This window comes from Boeremia exigua, assembly GCF_020726555.1.
Source record: "Boeremia exigua strain MPI-SDFR-AT-0100 chromosome Unknown C7974scaffold_2, whole genome shotgun sequence".
NCBI lineage: Eukaryota > Fungi > Ascomycota > Dothideomycetes > Pleosporales > Didymellaceae > Boeremia > Boeremia exigua.
In genome coordinates this window covers 2,095,990-2,119,472 of record NW_025763519.1, presented here as the reverse complement: position 1 = coordinate 2,119,472, position 23,483 = coordinate 2,095,990, and the positions used below count along the sequence as shown (strand labels likewise).

General features: G+C 50.3%; 6 protein-coding genes and 1 non-coding gene across 7 annotated transcripts; 2 read left to right on the top strand and 5 right to left on the bottom strand.

Moving 5' to 3' along the window:
- Window positions 1–5,824: 5,824 nt before the first annotated feature.
- C7974DRAFT_386087 (glycosyl hydrolase family 61-domain-containing protein) lies at window positions 5,825–7,139 on the top strand. Its single transcript, XM_046141024.1, has 2 exons — window positions 5,825–6,546; window positions 6,597–7,139. Exons 1-2 carry the CDS (start codon window positions 5,970–5,972, stop codon window positions 7,037–7,039), a joined length of 1,020 nt encoding a protein of 339 aa, XP_046001753.1. The 5' UTR covers window positions 5,825–5,969; the 3' UTR covers window positions 7,040–7,139.
- Window positions 7,140–7,144: 5 nt separating this feature from the next.
- On the bottom strand, window positions 7,145–9,869 carry C7974DRAFT_108176 (uncharacterized protein). Its single transcript, XM_046134969.1, has 10 exons — window positions 9,662–9,869; window positions 9,342–9,611; window positions 8,998–9,291; window positions 8,860–8,952; window positions 8,694–8,808; window positions 8,613–8,645; window positions 8,314–8,560; window positions 7,894–8,252; window positions 7,687–7,841; window positions 7,145–7,638 (listed from the first exon to the last, which is right to left on the bottom strand). The coding sequence occupies exons 1-10, from the start codon at window positions 9,772–9,774 to the stop codon at window positions 7,392–7,394; spliced, it is 1,926 nt and encodes a 641-aa protein (XP_046001752.1). The 5' UTR covers window positions 9,775–9,869; the 3' UTR covers window positions 7,145–7,391.
- Window positions 9,870–14,154: 4,285 nt separating this feature from the next.
- On the bottom strand, window positions 14,155–14,245 carry C7974DRAFT_t29. Its single transcript has one exon. It is a non-coding gene; the product is annotated as a tRNA-Glu (tRNA).
- Window positions 14,246–14,467: 222 nt separating this feature from the next.
- On the bottom strand, window positions 14,468–16,198 carry C7974DRAFT_302288 (pisatin demethylase; the record flags this gene model as incomplete). Its single annotated transcript, XM_046137894.1, has 5 exons — window positions 14,468–14,566; window positions 14,620–15,366; window positions 15,420–15,520; window positions 15,570–15,840; window positions 15,893–16,198. 5 exons carry the CDS (start codon window positions 16,196–16,198, stop codon window positions 14,468–14,470), a joined length of 1,524 nt encoding a protein of 507 aa, XP_046001751.1.
- A 363-nt stretch (window positions 16,199–16,561) lies between these two features.
- C7974DRAFT_447462 (acyl-CoA dehydrogenase) lies at window positions 16,562–18,109 on the top strand (the record flags this gene model as incomplete). The annotated part of the gene is made up of 2 exons (XM_046145637.1): window positions 16,562–16,714; window positions 16,887–18,109. The coding sequence occupies 2 exons, from the start codon at window positions 16,562–16,564 to the stop codon at window positions 18,057–18,059; spliced, it is 1,326 nt and encodes a 441-aa protein (XP_046001750.1). The 3' UTR covers window positions 18,060–18,109.
- A 397-nt stretch (window positions 18,110–18,506) lies between these two features.
- On the bottom strand, window positions 18,507–20,274 carry C7974DRAFT_431131 (major facilitator superfamily domain-containing protein; the record flags this gene model as incomplete). Its single annotated transcript, XM_046144753.1, has 5 exons — window positions 18,507–19,122; window positions 19,177–19,761; window positions 19,810–19,873; window positions 19,920–20,070; window positions 20,128–20,274. 5 exons carry the CDS (start codon window positions 20,272–20,274, stop codon window positions 18,507–18,509), a joined length of 1,563 nt encoding a protein of 520 aa, XP_046001749.1.
- Window positions 20,275–20,747: 473 nt separating this feature from the next.
- C7974DRAFT_351646 (aldehyde dehydrogenase) lies at window positions 20,748–23,014 on the bottom strand. The gene is made up of 7 exons (XM_046139490.1): window positions 22,718–23,014; window positions 22,357–22,666; window positions 22,129–22,301; window positions 21,775–22,073; window positions 21,682–21,725; window positions 21,056–21,632; window positions 20,748–21,006 (listed from the first exon to the last, which is right to left on the bottom strand). Exons 1-7 carry the CDS (start codon window positions 22,754–22,756, stop codon window positions 20,982–20,984), a joined length of 1,467 nt encoding a protein of 488 aa, XP_046001748.1. The 5' UTR covers window positions 22,757–23,014; the 3' UTR covers window positions 20,748–20,981.
- Window positions 23,015–23,483: the final 469 nt, after the last annotated feature.

Below are 23,483 nucleotides of genomic sequence, written 5' to 3'. Positions count from 1 at the left end.
CGATGCGGTGCGGCAAAGTTTCGAGCTGCGATTGTCTGGAACTGCATGACTCGGCTAGCGCCCTTCAGCCCTGCGGCATGACCTCCGGCTCAATTGACAGATAACTCCTCAACACCTCCTCTACATCTGCAAACCTACTTCCAGTGCATTTACTAAAATGATCGGATTCATGTCTATGTCTTCTGTTCGCTCCCAAAATAAGAAATGACTTGCATTCCATACGCCAAATTAACCGCTACCACGTCGATGTATTCGACCTTGTCTGCCTCGAAAGTTACTATCGACATTCTCTTTCTTCATCATGCTCAGTCTTGTCTGCCCTCCAGAATCATCAAACCTCTCCGACATGGTCCGGGAACTTCTTTTTCTGTCATCAGTCATTCAGCGATTTCTCACTTGCTCAAACAATCCCACGAAAAGACATGCCGCGCAACAACGCATGTTCGCGACCATCCTGATCTGACCTCACGACCGATATTTCTCTCTCCTTCATCATGTCTCCGGCGCCTGTTGCTACACTCACGTGTATGAATAGCGTGCCTCGACCTCACCAGATGTAGCAGATGCTGGTCAAGCTAGTATCTACATGAGTTTTGCGACTAATCTGCTGTTAATGCAACCTTCATTTGATTGTTTGTGTGCATCTCGACTATTTCTGCACTTCATATCGTCACAAGTACTCGCTACTTGCAAAATTGCGGCGAAAGCTGCTGCCATGTCTGGAGCTTTCTGTGCGCGCAAAACGCAGCCATCGAAATCCTGATGTTCTGCGCCACCTTTCCTCAATCCACAACACCCAACGCTCATATCTGCGAAATCGATCATTCCTCAAAATCACAAATCACCCATTACTTTAATCATCCATAAAGTCGTCTCTCTTGATCTTCAAAAACTGGTCTCAGTTTACATGACTGGTCTCAATGCTGCTTCCCAAAATTACCGGTCTAAGCGCAATCCGAATAGTCTTGGAGTCATGTTTCCTGCTCCTTTGCTCTTCTTCGTCCCTGTCATGAAATCGTTCCACAGCTACCGAAATCGACAATTGGGCTGACTATGCCTGGAAGTGAGTGCCGTCACCTCATCAACCGAAAACCTCATTTTTGAAACCAAGCCGCTCGCAAACTACGTCATTTTGAATTTCTGCCTCCGAAAACTACAAACGGTGTGCAAGTCTGTGTTCAGACAGTCACCTAAATCCTTACCACGCATGAGTGTTTCTCGCGGCTCTGGCTTGCTTCTCTCTATCAGACACTTTTTCTACTGTGCTCCAAACCTCATAGCATCAGATAGCATGTTCTTCCTCTGTCCTCGTCTGTAAGACAGTCACGTGGATCTCATGTGCTCTCGTCCGGCAGCTTGCCTTTTTCTTCTCCCGCCATCGATCGCCGTAAACGAGCGTCGCATCGAGACGATGACTCCATTCTATAAATGGTCTCCGTTCGCATAGATGGAGCGGTGAAGTCAACCTGCGACCTACCTCATCTGCTCTGAAGATCTCTTGAACCTCCCATCATGTCTGGATGCGCTGTCTTGCTCAATTATGTTGTATATCTGCATCTCACCGATCGCCTGAATCCTTGAGTCTACTTGTACACAAAATCTCTGCTCTGCCCACCACCACCAAAGTATTCCAGGTATCAAGCCATGTTTTCTGAAGAACAGCTTGTTCAAACTACGTCTGCTTTCCCTGTCTCTCCTTACAATGAACGGCAGACGTTCTTTGGTTTTCTGCGCTCTCGGAACTACTATATAGTGGGATCATACGAAGCTTCTTTCTTCTACTTCTGCCTTGCTGGCCATCTTCTCCTTCTCAGCACCTACGTCAAATACTCAAGTGGAGCCCGAATGGTATCTGTCTTCTGTTCTGTCCCTGAGGACATGCTGTTAATATGAAATCTGACATCCCTTCTTCTCTTGTACGATTGCAACGACGTGTAACTGATTACTTCTCTGCTTCCTCCGAGAAAGAATTGGATGCAAGCACATGCCCCTTCTCTTCTGCTTTCCAAACAGTAGCACGCCCTCCTCGACGTGTCTGGCTATTTACCCTCCGCTACTATCTGCTCCTGAACAAAACACCAATCTCCGATCCTCAGCGTAAACCCTTCGAAAGTGTATCCATGGCTTGCTTCTCTCCTTTCTGCACCAACGAATGATTCCAAGCGGACATGTTCCTCGTCACCTCTGCTCGAAAGCACAACTGAAAGACGCTCTGAACGCCAGCATAGCTTCTCTTCTTCCCTCGCAAAATGACAACAAGACGTACATGTCTGCCTTCGCTCCCTCACTCAAAAACGTGTGTGCACACTTCCACATCTGTCTTCTCCTCTGCTCCCAAAATGCTCGAAGAGTCTTTGCATGTTTTGTTCTTCTCTGGCAACAGCTACAATACGATCACCTCACTCCCCCATGCTCCAAAGTTCCTGAAAAGTCTATTCATGAGAGCGCGGGTGGGAATCGACTTGGTCCATTGTCACATTGCTTCCAGAAATCGCATGTCGGGTGACACATGCTCCGGCTCTGTTTCTCTCTCGACGGCACGCCAAAACTTGAACTTGTTCAAGGTCTTGCCTCTTACTCTTGTCTCTCTATTCTAAAAGAAACGTGCACCATGATGATGTCTGGGAAGCTCTCTGCGCTGAACATGCCACGTGGACCAAGAAGTAATACTGGCAGTTCCATGGAGAGGACGTTCTGTGTCTTTCTGCCTGATTTGCCGCTCTGAAAATGGATGATGGCCGAATTAATGTGGTGTTTCTGCTCTCTGCCACAGGGCACGACCGTCATGAAATCTCCCTGGAAAACGGTGATGGAGACGGGAAGTCTTTGTGCTTCTTGTGCCCTTATTCACTGCTTCTAAAAATTGCATGCTGCGCTCGCATGTGGTGTTGCTCTTCTGTTCTCCAGTGCCCTCGCGGCCTGGCTCTCGAAAGATAGGCGACATTATGGGATGTTTCTCAAAAGACAGGCGACCTCATTCATGGAGGGGTCTTTGGCTTTTTTGCCCCGATTCGATGTACCAAATACCGGAAACGACCCGCGATGTGGTGCTGCTGTTCTTGCTGGGCTGTCAATTCGCTGACATCAATCGTATGGTCTGTTCTCAAATCATAATCTGTTGAACGAATGTGTTTTGTCTGTGCTGCAATTGCGGCATGCACATCAAAGGTGCCTTCTGCTGCTATATGGGCAAACCCTTGGTTGTGGCTTTTGGAAGTATGTGACCACCCCTCTACCCGGGCATATAAGCCACTCCTGCCGCGCACTTAAACCCACCTGTCTCTGCTCTCTGCACTTTTCCGCCTGAAAGAAATCCGCAGCAACAAAACATATACGTGGATCTGTTTGCTCTCAAAGAAGCGAAAGAATACGTCATGTCTGTCCTTCTGCCTGATCAAAAGCCGGGTCGGTTCAAATTTTGTGCTGAAAGTCTGGTTGCAGCAGTCAGAGTCTCCATTTTTTGCACTCAGGCGCCTGAACGAAACCTAAAGCAGCAAAGCGTCTATGTGCACCTGTTTACTCTCAAGAAAGTTCGATCCTGGCTGATGACTGTCCTTCTCTTCAACCAAAAGCAGCGTCGCTGCAAGACCTGTGCTGAAAGTATGGCTGCGGTAGTATAGGTCTCTATTGTCTGCACTTCGGTGTACGAAGTACCGCAGCAACAAAACATGTTTGTGGTCCTGTTTGCTCGCAAGCGTCTCTGCAGGTCCTGTGATGGGGGTGTGGCTGCCGTAGTATGAGTCTACTATTCTGTGCAATCTCTCGAAAGCAAAGACGGTGCCTGAATGACTGTCCACTCGCCTAGTACAAAGTACTCTCGGTGGACATCATGACCTAAAAGTATGGCTGCTGCCGAGTCTCCAAATCTTTGAACGAATCCAAAGGATTCATCGCAGATGCGCATGGCTTGACTTTCTCTGGGTTTCTGTTGATACTGAATGCTGGTTGTTTGGTCGGTCTGCGGGCCACTTTTATACTTGCATACGGATGACTAGTCAGTCTATGTGAAGCACTTCGGCGCTTTCGAATGCATCCTAGAACCAGGACATGACTCCCGCCTGTTTTCAAACACGCATCCATGCAATCAATGCCGGACCGTTCTCTTTGTACGGCTAGTTATTGTGAGTTGTTGGCATCTGAGTAATGTCCTGTCTACAACAGTCGTACACGATCAAGCCTGCGGCTTTCCCGGTGATAGGAGGTGCGCAAATCCTTCCGAGGAATTTCGGAGCTCCGTCGGGGAGGCTGCGGTTTTGTCTGAATAGTATGAGTGGATTGGTTCACCCGTGATGTGGCGCTGAGAAGCAAAGAAGATGGCTGGATATTAGCTAGACGTACTGCTCTCTCGCCGTTGTGCCATGAATATGGTATGGTTACGAATTGACCTTCAACTCGTGTTCTTTGCAAGCGCTGGGAGTCGCATCGATGGTGAGGTTGATACGCCCTCGATCGAGCTTCGCGATCAGAGCCCACTAGTGTGACTACATATGTATATCGTGTTTCACGGAGATGCCTACCTAGAAGGGCAGAGATCTTCTCCGTCTACTGTGTATTGAGTCGCGGTCGTAGTCTTGCGGCTCCGCAGGAGGTTCAAGATCAACATGAAAAACCTTCTTTGAGACCCGATGCACCGCACTGCACTCCTCCAATCAATACGGCTTATTACCCAGTCTGTAACGACAAACAGTGCGTAGGTATGCGCAGATAGCAACATTCGACTCGTTTATCCGGAGCCAACGCGCCGAGAGTCAGTGCACAGCATGAATCGCGCTAGGAGACGTTCCCATTGCTTGTTTCGAGCCGCGCGCTACATGACCTGTGGGTACCAGGAGGTTGTAGGGGTGATGGATTGCTATGTACTGTGTATTGTCGGCGTTCGAGATCCGGACTTGAAGGAGTCGCTTTGTGAGGGCGATGGCTGCTTACCATGCAGATGTCCTATCGATGGGGGCGAGAGCACAATCCGAGCTAATGGACATCCGATCTCGCGTTCCATGCCATGGTAGCTACAGAATCGGCGTGCCTTCGTGAGCGCGCGCGAACATTCGATGTTGTCGAAATGTCCTGACCCACACACTGGGGCCTGGTGAAACAAGGCGAGTACGACGCGTCTGAGCGAGGCCAAACTAGCGTTGCCGCCGGAAAGACGTCAACGATGCGGGTAAGCTGCAGCAAGTAAATGAAGGTACCGCCAGGTGTTCATGCGTTTCTGCGCTGTTGGAAAAATGGAGTCTGGTTGTGAGCACAGTGCGACGCGTGGGCCTCACCAGTATGGGCCGGTGAGCCTCGGTTACAGGCATTTGGCGCTACCGGCAGCAACGTCCACTCGACTTATCCACTTCTGGTCTGTTCTGAACTCCTTTCTCCACGATTCATCAAAGGGAAGATGAGATGGCGTCTGCAACCAACAGCGACGCAAATTCAATGTCCAATGCCGATCTCCGGAAAGCAGTGCCGTGCAGTAAGCATGCTAGAAGTACCATCATTTCCACTCACCGCAGTGTATCTTTCCGGCGCTTGGAAGAGGTGTTTCGACTTGACGAGGCCTGCGTTGATCAGGAACACATGTCTGCCGTGCTTTGCCGTTCGTTCCATTGCCTGAAACAAGCGACGGAAAGGATTCAATCCCACGTACTAGCACTCCCCCTGAACGCTTGTTGCAATCAAGCTTTTGGTGACGGATTCGTTCCCGTTCCGTAGCTGTACCTGGTCGTTTGACAGCTGTAGGTCCAGGCTAGTGTTTATCCACATTGTTTCGCGAACCTATTCTGTTGGATATAAAGGTGACTTCCTGCCCGCCAGTACTATTTCCTCATCACACTCATTCAGTCATTTCGACAGTTCATTCTTTTCACACTCACTACCCTTCATCGATTGAAGCGGATACCATTCTCTTACACCTTCGTTGATCTCGAAGCTTACTCATTCTTTCCAACCCAACCAACTCTTCAGTTACCAAATCATCAACAATGCCTTCCAAGATCCAGGTCGCTGCCATCCTCGGCGCTGTTGCCGCCTCCGTCAACGCCCACGGTCACCTTTCGGACCTCAAGGTCGATGGCACTGAGTTCGAGGCCTACGACCCCTCGTTCCAGTTCCAGAACCCCGCCCCTGAGGTCATCCAGTGGGGCTGCGCCGACTGCCTCGACAACGGTTTCGTCGACCCCACCATGTACACTGAGGTCAACAAGATTGCCTGCCACAAGGACGCCACCCCTGGTGCTAAGGTCGCTAAGGTCGCTGCTGGAGGAACCGTCGACCTTACCTGGAACACCTGGCCCGAGTCCCACGTTGGCCCCGTCATTGACTACATGGCCAAGGTCGAGGATGCCACTTCCGCTAAGGCCGCTGACTTGAAGTTCTTCAAGATCGACGAGGCCGGCTACGAGGGCGGCGAGTGGGCTGCCACCAAGCTCATCAACAACAACCTCACCTGGGCCGTCACCGTCCCGAGCTCCATTGCTCCCGGCCAGTATGTTCTCCGCCACGAGATCATCGCCCTCCACTCTGCTGGCGATGCCAACGGCGCCCAGAACTACCCCATGTGTAAGTCTCACCCCAATCTCTACGCTTTGACTCAAACTAACGCTTCCCAGGCATTAACTTGGAGGTTACTGGCTCCGGCACTGAGTCTCCCGCCGGTGTGACCGCTGACAAGCTCTACACCCCCACCGACCCTGGTATCAAGGTCAACATCTACAGCGGCGATCTGTCCAGCTACAAGATCCCCGGCCCCGCTCTGTTCAGCGGTGCCAGCTCCGGCTCCGACTCCGGCTCCAGCAACTCTTCTGCTGCTGCCCCTGCCACCTCGGCTGCCCCTGCCACCTCGGCCACACCCGCCACATCGGCCGCGCCCGCCGCCACCTCCGTCGCTGCCCAGGATAACGCCACCCCTACTGCCTCCGCTGCTCCTTCATCTGGCAGCGCTGGTGCCCTCCCCGAGACCTTCACCCTCGAGACTTTCGTCTCCTGGTTGGAGAAGGCTGCTGGCTCTTCCAGCGCTAAGGCTCGCCGCCACTCCCGCGCTTTCCGCGGTTAAATCTGCGATATGCCGAGAATGTTGATGGATGATTAGGAAAAAGTTGGTGTTGTTCAGTTCTTGTATAGCCTTTACCATAGTCGAAATGGCTCACGCTCCCTATTTCTGATACTACTGTTCGCATGTTGTGAAGTGACTTGTTGCGTTGCCAATAGTATGAATTCCAAACAAAAGAGCATGATAGCTCATGGTCTCTAACTTAGTTGTATCGGTGTAGAGCAGACTTATCAGAATCCCTGACCTAACCTGACCACCTCATCACTAAACACCAATGTCGCATGGCCAATATAAGCCAAAATGCTCCTTGGTGACATCTTTCTACAATCTCAAATCCCTGTTACGCGTATCAACATCACAATTCCCGCGCTATGGTCTCTGGCTTCTCGATACTCGTCTCCCTCCTTGTCTCAACGCTGTATCCCGTCTGATAGTGGCCCTCAACCCCATCAAACGTGTACAGCGGCGCCAGCGTGGCAGACTTATCGAACAAGACCCAGCGCTTCCACCACCAAGGTAGTGCAACGCGGAAGTTGTATGCGATAAACCTGCGCGTGGGCACACCGAAAATGTAGTCCAGCTCCTCGAGCGTTCGTTGCTTGCTGTGCACTGTTAGTTTGTATTCATGTGAGTCGAATGGGTAGATTTACGTCTCCGGTAGCCATAGGAAGATCATGCAGAATGCGACAATGTTCAGGCCGGCGTAGAAGCAAATCGCACCGAGTGGTGTGAGGGCGTATAGCATGAGTGGGAAGGTAATAGAGAGAACGGCAGCCCAGAAGAGGCACGTTGCGACCGCCCATCCCTACAGGTGTCAGCGATCTAACATCGTTGCGTTGGAGTACAAATGAGCTTACCATGCCGACTTCGCGATGGGTCAGAGGGAAACATTCTGCGCTGTATGTGAACGGTACGGGCCCCTCGCCCGGCGAGTAGAATGCGGCAAAGATGTAGATGAACATAGCAATGAGGCCGAGGTGGGCTGGGCTGCTCTGCGGGATCAGGAAGCAGAGTCCAGTTGCTAGCAGTGACCATGCCATCTGTGGGAATGTGAAGAGAAGCAGGCTCCGACGTCCAAATGTGTCGATAGTCCAGATGGCGGGCCAGGCGAAGACGAAATTGACGAGTCCGAACCCAAATGAGGCGATGAGTGCTTCACGCTCTGAGGCACCTGCTTGTCTGAAGATGGTGCTGGAGTAGAAGGCGATGATGTTGACTGATTTGATCAGTGCTTATTCTTTACAGGATGTCATCTTAGAAGAGAGGAAGATACGTACTTCCGCACATCTGCTGTGCAATCATGACGACGAATGAGGCCAGAGTCGCACGACGGACTCGAGGAATTGTGAAAAGCTCAATGCAGCGCTGGAAGTAGTTTGACTTGCCAATGATCTGGGCCTCGACTTGGAGCTGAGCATGGATGTAGTAGAGATCACGGGCTGCTTGCACAGGGCTGAACCGGAGCCGCAGTAGCGATTCCCAAGCTTTGCGATAGCGGTTCTTCTTGATCAACCATCTAGGCGACTTCAAATAGATCAGTACACTTTCGCAGTGATAATAGGGCATTTTCACATACCTCTGGACAGAAGAAGATTCCTATGGTCAATGGCTGGGATCGTCAGTACCGAGGGTCAACGGTCTCGAGCAGATTACTGACCACCGCTGGAATGAAAGCTGAGCCTATCTGAAGTCGCCATGCGATCACAGGCACCCGATACACGGCCAGGTTGGCACAGTAGCCCAAGAAGATGCCAAATGCAGTCCACATTTGCCTAAAAGTATCAATCGACGTGAGCTCTGTTAGCCCTTGGGCATCTGCTTACCAACTCATAACAAGGGCTCCTCGAATCCGGGCGGGAGAATTCTCAGCAGCAAAGATAGGCACTGTTGATCCTTTCAGTCCCATACCAATACCCCTACCATCGTTAGTCCTTATACAACTGCTGAGAAAGCGTGCTTACATGAGTATACGAGTGATGAGTAACTGTTCCCAGGTTTGTGCAAGTGCTCCACCAATGGGAGTGAGCACACAGAAGACAGCGGAGATAAAGATAGTTCCACGACGGCCGAAATAGTAGTTGCAAGGGTCACTGACCCAGCAGCCGATGAACGCGCTTCCTATGTATGGGCCAGCATTGACGAGGCCAACAAGCAGGTTGTGAGTCCAACGGTTGGGACTGCCTTCTGTGTCGCCTTCGCCGATACCGAACTCGACCGGGAACGAAAGATTAGCTCCGTTGGATCCAGTCTGATCCCTAGACACTGTCAGCAGGTTTATTGACTGGTGAATTTAACGACCACTTACCAACCCTGTACTGCAGCACCGATGGAGCATACAATGATCGTAACGTACAGCTGGAAGGGATGCTTCCACTTGTGCTCTTGCTCAAATCGAAGATGCTGCCTATCTTCTTCAACCAGCATCGCGATATTGTCGTACCCATTGGGATCTTGAGCGACTAGAGCGCCCTTTTTGAGATGATCGACAATATCTTCTAAGTCGTGTTCACGTGCAAAGTCTTCTACATCGCGCATCAGCGTCTCATGGGGAACGCCAACCAAAGGATTGGACACCCTTTAACCATCGTTAGAAAGTATTGGATAAGGTATATATTTAAGACATACTTCGCATCGATGTTTTTGTTCAGATTGACACTCGCGACTGACGAACGGCGAGCTTCATTGATGTCGTTATGGTGCACACCACCCTCTGGCTTGCCAACGCTTGGGTCTGCCATGGTGCAAGGCTTCGGATGTCAAGCTCACTCAAAGTTCACAGAACGGAGCGAAGAAAGGACGTGCGACAAGCGCACAGTGGTGGGCAGATCCGCCATCTAAATACTCGCTGTGATCTGCTGCATAGAGTGCATTTGGAAATGCATCTGCGCCCAACAGCCTGGTATGTCCCTCATGTTGCAGCGCCAATCTTATGAGCATCTTTTCCATAAACTCCGACGGCGACGCCGATTTCCAGTCAGCAAAGCGCATCATTCAAGGTGACATCGGTGATCGAAGCGCCTTTCGCACGCGTTGGCGCAGGAATAACCTTGTTGTACCCAGGCTGCCTGAGGGGCCAAGCGGGTTCGTCGTCTTGTCCTAAGGCTGTGTGTTGAGTTGACAAGAGTCGGCCAAGGCATTAGGTACTTGACAAGGCTGCTTCAAGCAGTCACTGCCGGTGGCAAAACCCGCTTGGAGAGGAAGCAGCAGCTCATGTTTCGCGCATCTGAATGTCTCCCAGCTATTACATACAACTCCATCATCGCATAGGCAAGTACGTGTATCCTGCTGTTGAGGGGAGCTGGGTTGAAAAGCGAGATGCAAGGACGAGGTGGAGTTGGCCAAGGCAAGGCATGCGGGGGTGGAGGTCAAGTCTCGGTGCGTCTTCGTTCTTACCTAGTGCATCGCAGGCTTGGTTCCCCGCGCCAGTCTCACCGGCTTGTAAAGATATGGGTCAACTTCGATTTTGACATCTCAGTTCACAAATCACTATTGGGATAGTATGATCATGCTTGCTGATGATTGACATAATCGCAGCGACACGCGAAGAGGTATCGCGGTCGCGCTGCAGACATTGTTTGAGGCCACCATTGATTGAGATCGCAAGACATACATCGTGAGTCGGGACGATGGGACTAACTCTAAATGGAACGGAGAGGATGAGTTTAGGTATGTATACAGTAGGTATACCTAGGTGTACGAAGTGGGTGTAGTGAGGTGTGGGGCAACGCGTGAACGCGCCATGAACACGACACGCCGCCGAGCTGCAGCCATTGCTCAACTGCAAATCCATTCAGTTGTCCACTTTCTTTCCAATGCAAACCAACTTCGACTACATGGAATCATCAACAAGCTCGCGTTGGTATGTACTCTTCAATCCACGAAGCACATGCGACCTCTGCCCAGTTGATTCGGCGCGATTCTCAACGCACGGCACGCGACCGACTATCCCACCTATTGGCGCCGACGATGCTCTTGGGCCGGGTTACTGTTTCTGGAATCGGTGGTTAATTCTACCGCTGCCATTCTTCGACCGGCAGACGCCATTTACATCATGAATCAGTCGAACCGTCAAGGTCGTATCCGTCCCTCTGAGGCGTGTTACAACGCGTCTCAACTCTCAAGAAAGTATAATCGAAAGGTAGGTGGTATCCTGGGTTACAAGCCAACCCTACCAATGTCAGATCTATTTCAGCCTTGTCACCCTTTTATCATTTTGCCTTGCAAGGGATTCGATTTCTACCTCTGCGAACATAGCGCACGAACGAAGCGCACACTACAAGCTGTGAATATTGGCACGGCTGGAAGCACAGCTCAACTGACATATCTCACTCCAGCACGGCACATATGTTCTGCAACCACGCGAAATGCCGTAACTCACTTGCGAGGTTTGCGAAAGTGACGCGTACCGCTACGCAAGCGTCCTAAACGGTCACTTTGACGACCCTAAGATTATCGAAAACCGAAAGAGGTCGACCATTGTATGTGTCTGCCTTAGGCCGCGTACATTGCCTCCTGATGCCTGGTGTACCGCGAAAGACGCAGGTGCCCGCGTCATCTCGCTCATTTGGTTAGGGCTGATCTGATCTTGAAATAAGGTCTAACTTGTGAAAGACCATGCGCCTGACCCTGCACTCATGACAGCGGGGGTCGTCCTTTTGCACAACATAGCTGGTTGCTGACTGTCGACACAAACTGAGGTTCGTCAGTTTTGCTTGCAAATTGCATACGGGATGTGTAAGCTCTAGCGGCGGGAGGATTTGAGGCTGTGCAGAGCAGCACCGGATTACACAAGTGGCTTGCTCCTACTGAGAAGGAGTCCCGTTTCAGAGTGCGACGGGTACGAATATCGATAGGTCCAATGCTACACCAGCAGTCGCATCAAGTTTTCTGCTCCATGTCGTCGCACGTCGTACGGGGGCTGAGGCTGTCTGCTGTACTCATTTGTTGCTGCCTGAAACAGGGCGCCTGCCCGCCGTCGAATTAATGCTGAGTCGACCGTCTTTATGTCCCGAAGCATGCGCTAACATCAGCCTTTGCCCAACCACAGATCAGCCCTACCCACCATCTCGGGTCCTGCCATGCCAACGTCCTTGCAGCTTCCACGTGTGCGCCTGCTCTAATATTTGATACTAGGCAACATGTCGCGTGGACCTGTTCACATCCAGCCATCAAAGAACGTGCCGCAAAAGGGCAATGAGACTGGCTTGCTCACATCGCCCTGCCTAGGCGTCCACTTCCCGCCTCTCGAGCAGGAAGCTTGCCAGGTTTTGAATGTTGTTCAAGAGGGGAAGTTCGCTCGGCTCAGGCATTAACCCGGGCAGGACCCGGATCATCAACGTGATTCGCCTGTGGGGAACAATGAGAAACGCACTAGAAGACTGGAAATGAGCTCCAGCGGTTTGACGTTCCTTGCCGTGATGATGATGCGGATGGGCTAGGGCACGGCAGACAAGAGCAAGCGTACACAGTGGATCCCGGTTGTGGCGGTGCCGTGTGCCGCTGAGCTGTTTGAGAAGGTCGAGCAGCCAAGCTTATCAGGCGTTTTTACGCACTCGTTTGACAGCATCAAGCGTCGAGTGCTGCTTCGTAGAGAGCGGCTTGTATGCGCTCGGTCCAAATGCATAAGATGAAGCGGGACCTGCGTAGACACTATCATCCCGCCAAGCTGGACCTACCATCTCCTTGGATTCACGCGGTGAGTGGTTTTCTCGTGTTGAACCCGCTATGCGAGCCGTGAGCTCTTGTTGGAGCAGCCTGATCCTGTGGCTGAGTGTGGCCAACAGACACGCTTCACTATCGTATTCGCAAGCAGGATTGAGAACGGTAGCGAGCGGATCGGACCTGTGCGCATCGACGGGAGATTATATAAAGACCCTGTCAGATTGAGAGTTGCGTTGTTGTTTCGAAACAGCTGCATCATCACTTGGACGTCCTTCTTGTTTTAATCGTCCACTTCCCTTGCTTGAGTCACTCATTTTTCACTTACTTCACCCGCAGCTGTTGACCAGCAATTGCTCTCTACAATTTCCTTTCTATCACTTAGTCAATCCGGTCACATTTTTGGAATCATACACTACATCCCACCATGAAGGAATGCCCAACCTGTCACGGCCTCGGCACGATCAAGTGCGACGAATGCAACGGCACTGGCAAGAACTGCACCGGCTGCAAACGAGACGGCACGCTGAAATGTCACATCTGCGAAGGATCAGGCGCGATTCACACCAACTGAGTCCGCCTCCTTCCGGATTCAGGCGAGCATGCACGTTGCAGATGTAGCATGTGACATGGGGATACGATCGACTCGCGCAGGGGTCCCTAGGTATGTGGCTTGATTTGAAGATGCACAGCCACCCGTGGCCGATGTACAGACAACATTGTTGGTGCCTGAACAACGTTGCACAAGATTGTGAATTTCGCCTTCGCGCTCGACCGAAATTGCACTTACCAACGCTCAGCGCTGACACACCCCAGACTCATTTCGCTGTATCAACAATTACGGCCAGGCTTATCGGTGCGCCGGCGCATCACAGGCGTACAGCGGTTGTGGGTGATGCACAGGCGCCTGCAGATTGATCCTTTGCGGCCTTGGCCATGCAGCTCGCTCTTGCGCAATACCCAATTTCCGAGTTTCCCGACTTTCGTTCTGGCGTTGGCACATGTTCCGATGTATGTAATTGGCCGACTTCGGTCTCATTTTGGATTTGCTGGTTTCCAGGTTTTCATGGGGATGGGGGTGTAAGATGACAGGTTGGTGGCTGGAAATACCGGTTTGAGGGACGAACATCACAAGTAACTTTTTCAAGCGTGTCGAGCAGATAGACAAGCTTTGTCAGAGAGATACCTAGGCAAAAAGCATATCTGATGGCGCAAACATGTACTTTGATGAAAGGACGTGCTTAGTGACAGATACGTGATCCGACGAGATAACCGATCAAGAACGTGTACGAGCGTCGAGATCCATACAGTGTACATAATGGCGATAGGCAGGTTCGGTCTTTTGGACCCTGGAGATCCTGCGGGTGATAGGCCTCCTCCGAGGCCGAACCCCCCTCTCCCCCACTCCGCCACACTCCACTACCACCAAAAAAAATGCGAAACAGCAAAACGAATGGCATTTCCCGTACCGGGAATCGAACCCGGGTCTTTCCGGTGCTTCAGATTGTGAGAAGTGAAAGCGGAATATCCTAGCCTCTGGACTATACGGGAGATAGGCTGTTGATGGAAGATTCATTCACGTTAATAAATTATATCCTGACACAATAATTGCCGCAAACACGTTACTGCGAGGAACATGCGTTCCGTCTCCATCTTATGTCCTGCGAAAATCCAAAGTATGCTAGTCGACATAGACCGAATCCAGCCTAGACCTCGGCAGAACCCGTCACCCCTTCAACGAAAATCTTTGTTCGAAACCCGAACACGTATTCCTTATTGTCTTAGTTCTTTGAGTCGTACCCGAAAATCATTTTGTTTCACAAACCAGGCGTTGTGCAATGTCCAGGATTGTTCGGAGCCTACCAGTTCAAGCTTTTTTGTAAATTTTAGCAGCGGCTTGCAATTTGATGGTCCTTAGAGCTTACCTTGAATGTCTTGAGCAGAGTTGGCACAAGTTTGTGCATCTCTAACAGGCTAATGTTCTTTCCAATGCAAGTTCTTGACCCTGCGCCAAAAGAAAACAACATGCTGTTCATCAAAGACTGTTTCTCGGCCCCCCCTTCTAGCCAGCGTTCTGGCCTCCACTGATCGGCATCTTCCCCGAAAACTCTCTGGTCCTTGTGTACGACCCACGCCGAACAGCCTATGATAGTTCCGCCGGGAATGAAAGTGTCGCACACTGAGATCCCACCAGCAGGTACTATTCGCTCAAGAGGAAGACCCACCGCGGGATGAATCCGCAAGGCTTCTTTGATGACTGAGCTCAGATACGGAAGATCGCGGCTTTGCTCCCAGGACACCAACCCCTCGAATTCGCTGATTTCTGCCAACAACTTTTCCATGCTTTTAGGGTTTTTGAGGAGATAATAGAACACTGCGCGAAGCGTGATAGCTGTAGTATCGCTTCCAGCAAAACAATTCGCTACTGTTAGGGCTAGGACGCGGTCCTTGCTGATGAAAGTAGGGTCCTTTTTGTTCGCATCCATAAATCGCGACAGGAAGTCCTTCGATGACAATGTACTGTCCTCGGCGGGTTTCATTTGCCTCTCCGACATTCTCTGTCTTGCGAAAACTGCGACCGAGCTTGTTGCTTTGAAGAGATTATACTTGCTGAAGAGCATCCGCACAGGGTTCTTCAAAAGGAGTCGATCCAGCCACGGAATCTGTCCCACCTGTTCATTTGGTTAAGGATTGAATGATTCGTATCTGCATGGAGTTGACTTACAACCGCAACATAGTTCAAAAGCCATTCCAAGTCTCCAATGATGCTGTCTACATCAAGTCCACGATCTACAAATCCGATTCTTGCAGAAAATGTGAGCTCCCCTAAAACGTCAGGTTCCTTTCACAATATCCTCGCAGATTTCAAACGTACCTATGACGTCGAAAGCGTAATACTGAAGCCATGTGCCGAGATCGCAAATCCCCGAGTCGTCCTGCCGATCAGCAAAACGTTGCTTCAGTTGCTTCACAAATGCTTCGGTAGTCGAGTCCACCAAAGGCTCAAACTTGACAAGTGTACTCATTGCGTAAGCGTTTGACACTGCGCGTCGAAGCTTGGCATGGAAGACTTCATCTGTAGTGTTGAACATGCTGTGGAGTTCACGACCGTTCGCTACCGTCATCTGGACTGGGTAGAATCCTGACTGTTGTTCGGTCAGTCCAGTGGGGTCTGTCAAGAACAGCAGTCGATATTACTTTTACGAACCCTGCATTGAGGGCGTATATGGTCTTTATGGCATTTGGATCGCCCACGATAACTGTTCGAGGTCCGATTCTGACAAGCGGCCCATATTTAGCATGGAGCAATCGGTGCGCGACTTCGGGTCTTCTGCCCCAGACAAGGAGAAGCCTCCAAACATCACTGAATCCCGCGAGCCATGGACCTGGTATATGATTTATCCCCTGACAGAATTTATTGTTGACGAGGTACACTGCGATGAAGCTGAGGATCAGCCACGGTGCATATTCCCGGACATAGACGAACAAGTTGGCGAGTAGCATGGTGCTTAATATCCCGTTTATTCCAATGTAATCTCCTAGTCTCAAGTCAAGTTCACTTATACTCAGCTCTTGGCAGTCACTGTGGTGGTTGGTTCCGCACGTTCCGCAAATACGCCAAATCTAGAGCCTTCCGTGTGTTCCGCCCCCGCACGATGTTTGACCTAGTGTTCGATCAAGGAAGTGTGAACGTCAGCTATGGGGAAGCTCGGAAAGCTGGGGTCGTAGTCAACATTTAGGTAATGACCGAGTTGATCGTCTTAATCCTACGCTACTCAGCTACTAACATACCTAGAAACGTAGTCTTGCAGACTTCTCATACTTCACTTTTCAATCGATCTCCAACAGAAGTCATTATTCCAAGCTATGTCATCAAAGTCGAATAAAGAGCCTGATCAATGGACATTTGGATCCCGAATCCCATACGCTGAGAACTCCTGGGCTGCTGGCGCACCAAGTCCTTATTATAATGACTCGCATCGAAGGTTGCGCAAGGCCTTACGCACATGGATGGAAAACGTAAGTGCTATGTCCCACAGCATGTCCCACAGCCAGAACTGGGTACAAACAAATATTGAATGGCGAACAAATTGGGAGGAAGGGAGTCAGCTTGGTCCGCTCGCCTTCTGACATTTGTTTGTTGACAATTTTGCTCGCAGCGTTGAATGAGAGTGGAAATTGACTCAAGCAGAAAATCATACCCCATGTGAGCGAGTGGGAAGTAACCGCGAACATCCCTGATAGCGTATACCAGGAAGCTGCTCGAGCTGGGATTCTCCTACCAACAGCATCAGGGAAAAGTATAGATCCGACTCTAGCGAAACGGTATCCAATTATCGGAAATATCGATCCGGGAGAATGGGATGGCTTCCACGATTTCATTCTCCACGACGAGTTTGGTCGTGTCGGTGGCATTGGTTTAGAAAATGGACTTCTCGGCGGCGCGACACTTTGTACTCCAGCGATCATGAAGTTTGGCTCCAAGTCGCTGAAAGACGCGATTTTGGACGACGTTCTTTCCGGGAAGGCTCGACTAGCACTCGCTATCACGGAGCCTGAGGCTGGAAGTGACGTACGAGGTCTACAAACGGAGGCAGTAGTCTGCCCTGACGGGAAGGCGTTCATCGTAAACGGCCAGAAGAAGTGGATCACCGGCGGCATGTACGCGACGTACTTCTTGACTCTCGTAAAGGAGGTCTCTGGCTCGTTCACTCTCATAGTCGCCAAACGATCCAAAGGCTTGTCAACGCGACACATGGTAATGTCTGGCTCGAACTCTGCAGGCACGGCTTTCGTTGACTTCGACGATGTGTACGTCCCTCTCGATATGGTCGTAGGCGAGCGAGGCCAGGGTCTCAAGTACATCATGTCCAACTTCAACCACGAGAGACTATTTATTGCGATGCAATCTATGCGATGCTCTCGGGTCTGCCTAGAGGATTCAATATCTTTTGCACTGACTCGAGAAACGTTCGGGAAGCGTCTCATCGACCATCCAGTCATACGATATAAAGTTGCGAACATGAGTCGCCAGGTTGAAGCACTCGGTGCTTGGCTTGAAAGCCTCATCTTCCAGCTTCAAAATCTTTCCCCAACTGAGGCAGATTTTCTCCTCGCAGGCACCACTGCCCAAATTAAGGCTCATTCTGGCATTGTACTCGAGCTCGTTGTGAGAGATGCTGTACAAATGATGGGAGGCTTAGGACTTACACGAGGTGGAAGGGGTGAGCGGGTAGAGCGTATCTGGAGAGACGTGAAGGCGATCACTGTGCCTGGAGGAAGCGAGGAAATCATGCTTGACCTCAGTGCTCGAAGAGCAATCAAGATCTACGAAGAGATCCAAAAGAGTGCTGCCAAGTTGTAGTGTTAGAATTATGTAGAGAGTCTTTGGCAATCCTCCGTCTTAATATTGACAGCAAACTTTGGTCTTCTACACTTATATCAGCCGGTCACGCACGATATTATCTTATAGTCGTCGAGGAGCCTGCATAGATGGTGTCATACACATATCCTAATCACCAAAAAAGAGTCCTGGCATCATTCTGTTCGGAGAATTCTGTAAGGGCAGCCTTGGTGAAAATTTCGTTCACGAGAACAATGCACCTAGTTGGTTATATAGGCTCAGAGTTCTCAGCCCTTGTGATTGTTTTGGTGCGCCACGACGAGCGTGTTTGGATTCAAAATGCTGTAATCTGATGGTGGGCGTGAATGAAACTAGAAAAACAACTTCGGTTGAGAATAGATTGGTACCAGTGAACTTAGGAAGTGCCTAGGTATCTCCACGTCAAGATCCGCCTGTGAGGACCATTGCTCACTCGATCTGACCAAATCGAGCCCGCAGTCGATGACCGTATACATGCGCCGCCACGACAAACACCCCACTGAAAGCAACGATCGCAGCTTGAGTCCCAAAACTAGTAGCGAACCCCACGCGATCGCCCCAAGGCTGCTGGAAATAACCGACACTGAAACCACCAGCTACTCGCATAAAGTTGATCCAACCACCCACCTCTGCAGGTACTGTCGGATAAGCATCCAACGCATATGCAGTGACTGCAACGCTGCTCAGCATTATGCCAAATGTCATGAGTCCCCAGCCAAAAACGACTGCAACGACAGGCAGAAGCTTTTCCAGACTTTGTCCAATCAGTACCAGGCCAGCGACCATGAATACTAAAGCAATGTAAATGGTCGGAAGGCGAGCTTCGGCTTCATAGACCCCCTTATGCCGACCGATGTAGCGTCGTGCAATCCATTCATTAAAGAAGTGACCGAAGGCTTCTCCGATGAAGACTGCGACAATGGGGGTCAAGTAAAGAAGACCGAGGGACTTGCTTGAGTAACCGTAGCCCCCAAATGCAGCCGGTGTTGAAAAGAGAACAACTACTGTGATGTTGATACCGACGGCCCAGGCAAAGACGAGAAGGCTGTAAGGAGGACATATTAGCGTAGTTTATCAGCCATGAAAAGAGAGCTCTTACTAATGGATCAGCACCAAAACCAACGCTGGTCGAGTGACTACTGTGGCGAAGATACGCCATGAACGGAAGAATGGCTCAAAGTAGTCGTTGTGAACACGGATCTGCCATATTCCAAGTACTCGAGAAAGTCTTCCGAGAAATCCTTTCACTCTTCGTGGCTGGTCTCCACTTGGAATATCCCTTCTGAAATATGTTTCATCGATGAAAGCAACGATGAAGATGAGTTGCAGTGCTATGACACCAGAGTTCAGCCAGAACACATGTTTCCAGTTCCCAGTGGCGTCTACCAGAAAGTTTGCGAAGCATGGGCCTATGTATGGAGAGGAGATGTAAAGGGTTGACCAAACGCCGATCTTTTTGGCTCTCTCGTGGAAGAAAAACATGTCCTTGAGAAAAGCGATCGAGATCGTTTGCGGCGCAGTAAGGAAGAGACCCATTGTCGCTCTCATTGCGTAGAATGTAAGCCAATCACTTGTGACGGCGGATCCAATGCTGAAGAAAAGTCCGATAAAGGTCGTCCAAAAGAGGACAGGAGCTCGACCCCAAACGCGGGTCATAGGAACCCAGATCATACCTCCGAGACCCCTGAGTAATGTTGGTATATAAACAATCCTGGTGTTCATGGTGACTTACATCATAAGTACATTAAGATTACCAGCATGATTCACGCTGTTTGGACTCATGTGCCATTCCACGCCTGAGTCTTGTCAGCCCCGACTTGTTCTAATGCTAAGGACACATACCCTGAAGCACAATCGTTGTAGTTCCAGACGCCGAAGTAAAATCGGCAGTCAAGGCACCAAAAGCAATTGTGAAAAGAATCAAGTGTTTGCGAGTCCATGACCAGTTCAGTGAGTCGGAATCCAACATTGTTGGCTGCGGAATCAAGATAGTCTGCCCAAAGCGTTAGGATATCTGAGATAGAGCCATGCGATTGCATGTTGCACTTACTTGTCCATCTTTGGAAACCTTCATCCCATCGACAAGTCCCCCTGATGCATCCAGTATGATGCCAGCCTCAGTGATGACATCTTTGGGGACAGCGACGACCGTCACCTTGCGTTGAACTTCTTCAAAATGATCGACCTCGGGCTTCATAGTGTCTGTTGTCGTAAAAAACTTCAACTGTGAATGATGATGATCTCCAAAGGCTCACTTGATTAACTTATGCTGTTCGGAGCTCACTTGGATAATCCGATTCTCGTCCGAGAGATACGGTAATGCGGAATGAACTGCTATCAAATTCCATATTTCAGCTACGTTTCCATCATGGCTTGGTTTGAGACGCGAAGCTAGGGCGTTTCCCCGCAATGAGCGGAACGCTTTGGGCTGTGGGGTACCCCAGGTTTCCCGAGAACGGTGTCACATGGCCTCTCATCGTGGGCCTGGAACTTGCGACGCGTACGATACCTTGGCTCCGCTTCCCCGATTTGACCAGAACGAACGAGAGCCTAGTCAAGATATCGAGGACGGGAACATGTGAGAGTCGGTCTCAGTCTATATTCACGTAAGACTTGAGGTCAACGAATAATTGAGAATATTCTCGGTGACTGAACCAAGCAGTTGAATCGATTTTCTTAGAGCCCCCGAAGAGCAGCTTTACATCTACAGGCAGTGTAATAATTCGTCCGCGATATCTCGATTAAATGTTATCAGTAACCTCCGAGTGTAACCAAACAGGAAATAGCAGAAACAAAAGCGTACATAGCACAGATAACGATTCGCTTTGTCTCCACCTTCTGCTTGAATCATGGTAGGCATCTATCTAGTCGTCGGCGGATGGATTACTATCCCACCTATTGCCATTACAAACGTGATGGCACTTTCATGCTGGTCATATGTTAGCAAATTGTCCCTTCGCGGAGAAGTGAAGACATACTTGATGTGAATGGTCTTCGCCTCCAAGTACGACATGAGCCCATGCTTGCCCAGCTCCTTTCCATAGCCGGACTGTTTCTTACCACCAAGCGGAGTATTTCTGCTCGGTAGATGTGGTGTGTTCACCGAAACACTGCCACTCTCAAGCTTGCCAGCTAAACGCAGAGCTCGAGTGACATCCGTGGTGTAGATGCATGATGCCAGACCGTAATCTGTGTCGTTTGCTAATTGAACAGCCTCATCTTCTGTCTCGAAAGTCATGACGCAGAGCACTGGACCAAAGATTTCTTCCCGCCAGATTGAGCTGTTCTTCGCGGGGTTCAAGAAGAGGGTTGGTTGTATAAAGCACCCTTTTTGTCCTGAGCGACCGCCGCCAGTGATTAGCTCGGCGTCTTTCTTTCCCTGTTCGATGTAGGCCATGATGCGGTTGTATTGCTCACGATCTGCAACAGGTCCGTGATCAGTCTCTAGTTCTAGCGGATTACCACCCAATTTCGCGCTGGCCGCTTCAAAGATAGACTTGAGCTGCGCTACAAAGTCTGATGCAATTGATGCATGGACTAAGACCCTCGAAGCAGCTAATGTAATGGTCAGTAGTATCTCTATAACTGAGACTGCTCTACTTACCGACGCAAATTTGACCAGAATTGGCGAGGAAACCGCCACCGACACTATAAGAAAGATCAGAAGATGTCGTAAAACAGTCATATGTCAACTCACCTCCCAACCGCGATATCCATCGGTGCATCGGGAAAGACGATAGCCGGGGACTTCCCTCCCAGCTCAAGTGTAACGCGCTTGAGATTGCTCCGCGTTGCTGCCTCCTGCACTTTCCTCCCAACCGCCGCCGATCCCGTGAAACTGATCTTTGAAATCTTAGGATGCGACGCCAGCGCGGCTCCTGCAGCCCCAGCGCCACTCAGTATCTGGACGACACCCGGAGGGAAGCCTGCTTCGACAAACAAAGGGCCCAGAGCCAAAGCACCGAAAGGTGACTTCTCTGAGCTTTTGAAAATGAACTTTGGGCCCGGTCAGTGGAACGCAAGCAGTGTTTTGGTATGAGTGCCAGCTTACAGTATTACCAGCTGCGAGAGCTGGCGCGATCTTCCACGCCACGTACATAAAAGTAGCATTCCAGGACGCGATACCGGCGCATACGCCAATGGGCTCGTATTGCACGATTTTGTACAAGCCATCGTCATCGATGAACGACTCGCCAGCGATCTTATCAGCCCACCCTGCATAATCTGGATGCGACGTCAACATCAGCTTTTGAAGATTCCCATTTCGCTTCATGCTTACATCTGATTGTCTCGATCATATGCGGGATATCGAAGAACTGTATTCCGCCAATTGGCCGCCCTGTCGCAATTGATTCTATGCGTGCAAGGCGCGCAGCGTCCCTCTCAACGAAGTCTGAGAACTTGTTCAGACAGCGAGCCCTCTGGACTCCGGTGAAATCCCTCCATGGTCCGGATTTCAATGCAGCATTTGCTCCGGCCACTGCGCGGTCAACATCCCCCGGGCCTGCAAGATGGACCTGATCAGTGACGATCGAGTCATCGAACGGGTTCTTTAGAGTATGTAATTGCTTCTCAGATGACTCCGCAAACTTTTAGTCAAGTCAGAATACAATTCCAAGATATGCTCTCGTTCAACTGACTTTGTTATCGATGAAAAGCAGCGTCTGTAGTTCGTCCATGGTAATTATCGAGTTTGAAATGCGCACGTTGATCTGATTAACGCAGCAATTGTATGAAAGCTGTATAGTATGTCATACGAGACCGAGATGCATATCAACTACAAATCGATTTCGCGACATCATCAGCGGCGGCCGAGCATTCCGCACATTCCGTTCGCTCCACCACGTGACGGTCAGCACCTTCCCAGTGGAACTCAGGTAAGCGACGTGTCGGAGTGCAGTGTTTCCATCAAAACCTCGGTACACGTATTCAGAACGAGTCATTTGATGTTGATGTTCTGAGTTCCATGACAGGGTATGCTCAAAAGGAGGCGGCTGCATGGGTTGCAGGCATGTCTGACCAGCCGCTAGGTAGCAAGACGCAGCACAAGGCAAGAACGATAGGTGCCTGCAAATCTCATCGGTACTCTTTCCTTATCAAGGTTTATGCACTCAAGCCAGGTATAATTTTGCAGCTTGTTTGCTACGATACGATAGCTCGAAATTACGATAGGACACCCTCGACCTAAGTAGCACAATTGCCATGACACCCCACGACAACATGCAACAGGGTAGAATTACCCATGACAATGAAGTTCATTCATTAAGTTGTCTTCAACTGCTCGCTATCAGTAGGTCATAAGTTCCGACATTCCCCCTATCAGCACGAAAAAGCAATGGCTTGCACTGCGGTACAAAATCGTGCAAAAAACACCACAATCCAGTGTTTTAACACCGCACTTCAGTG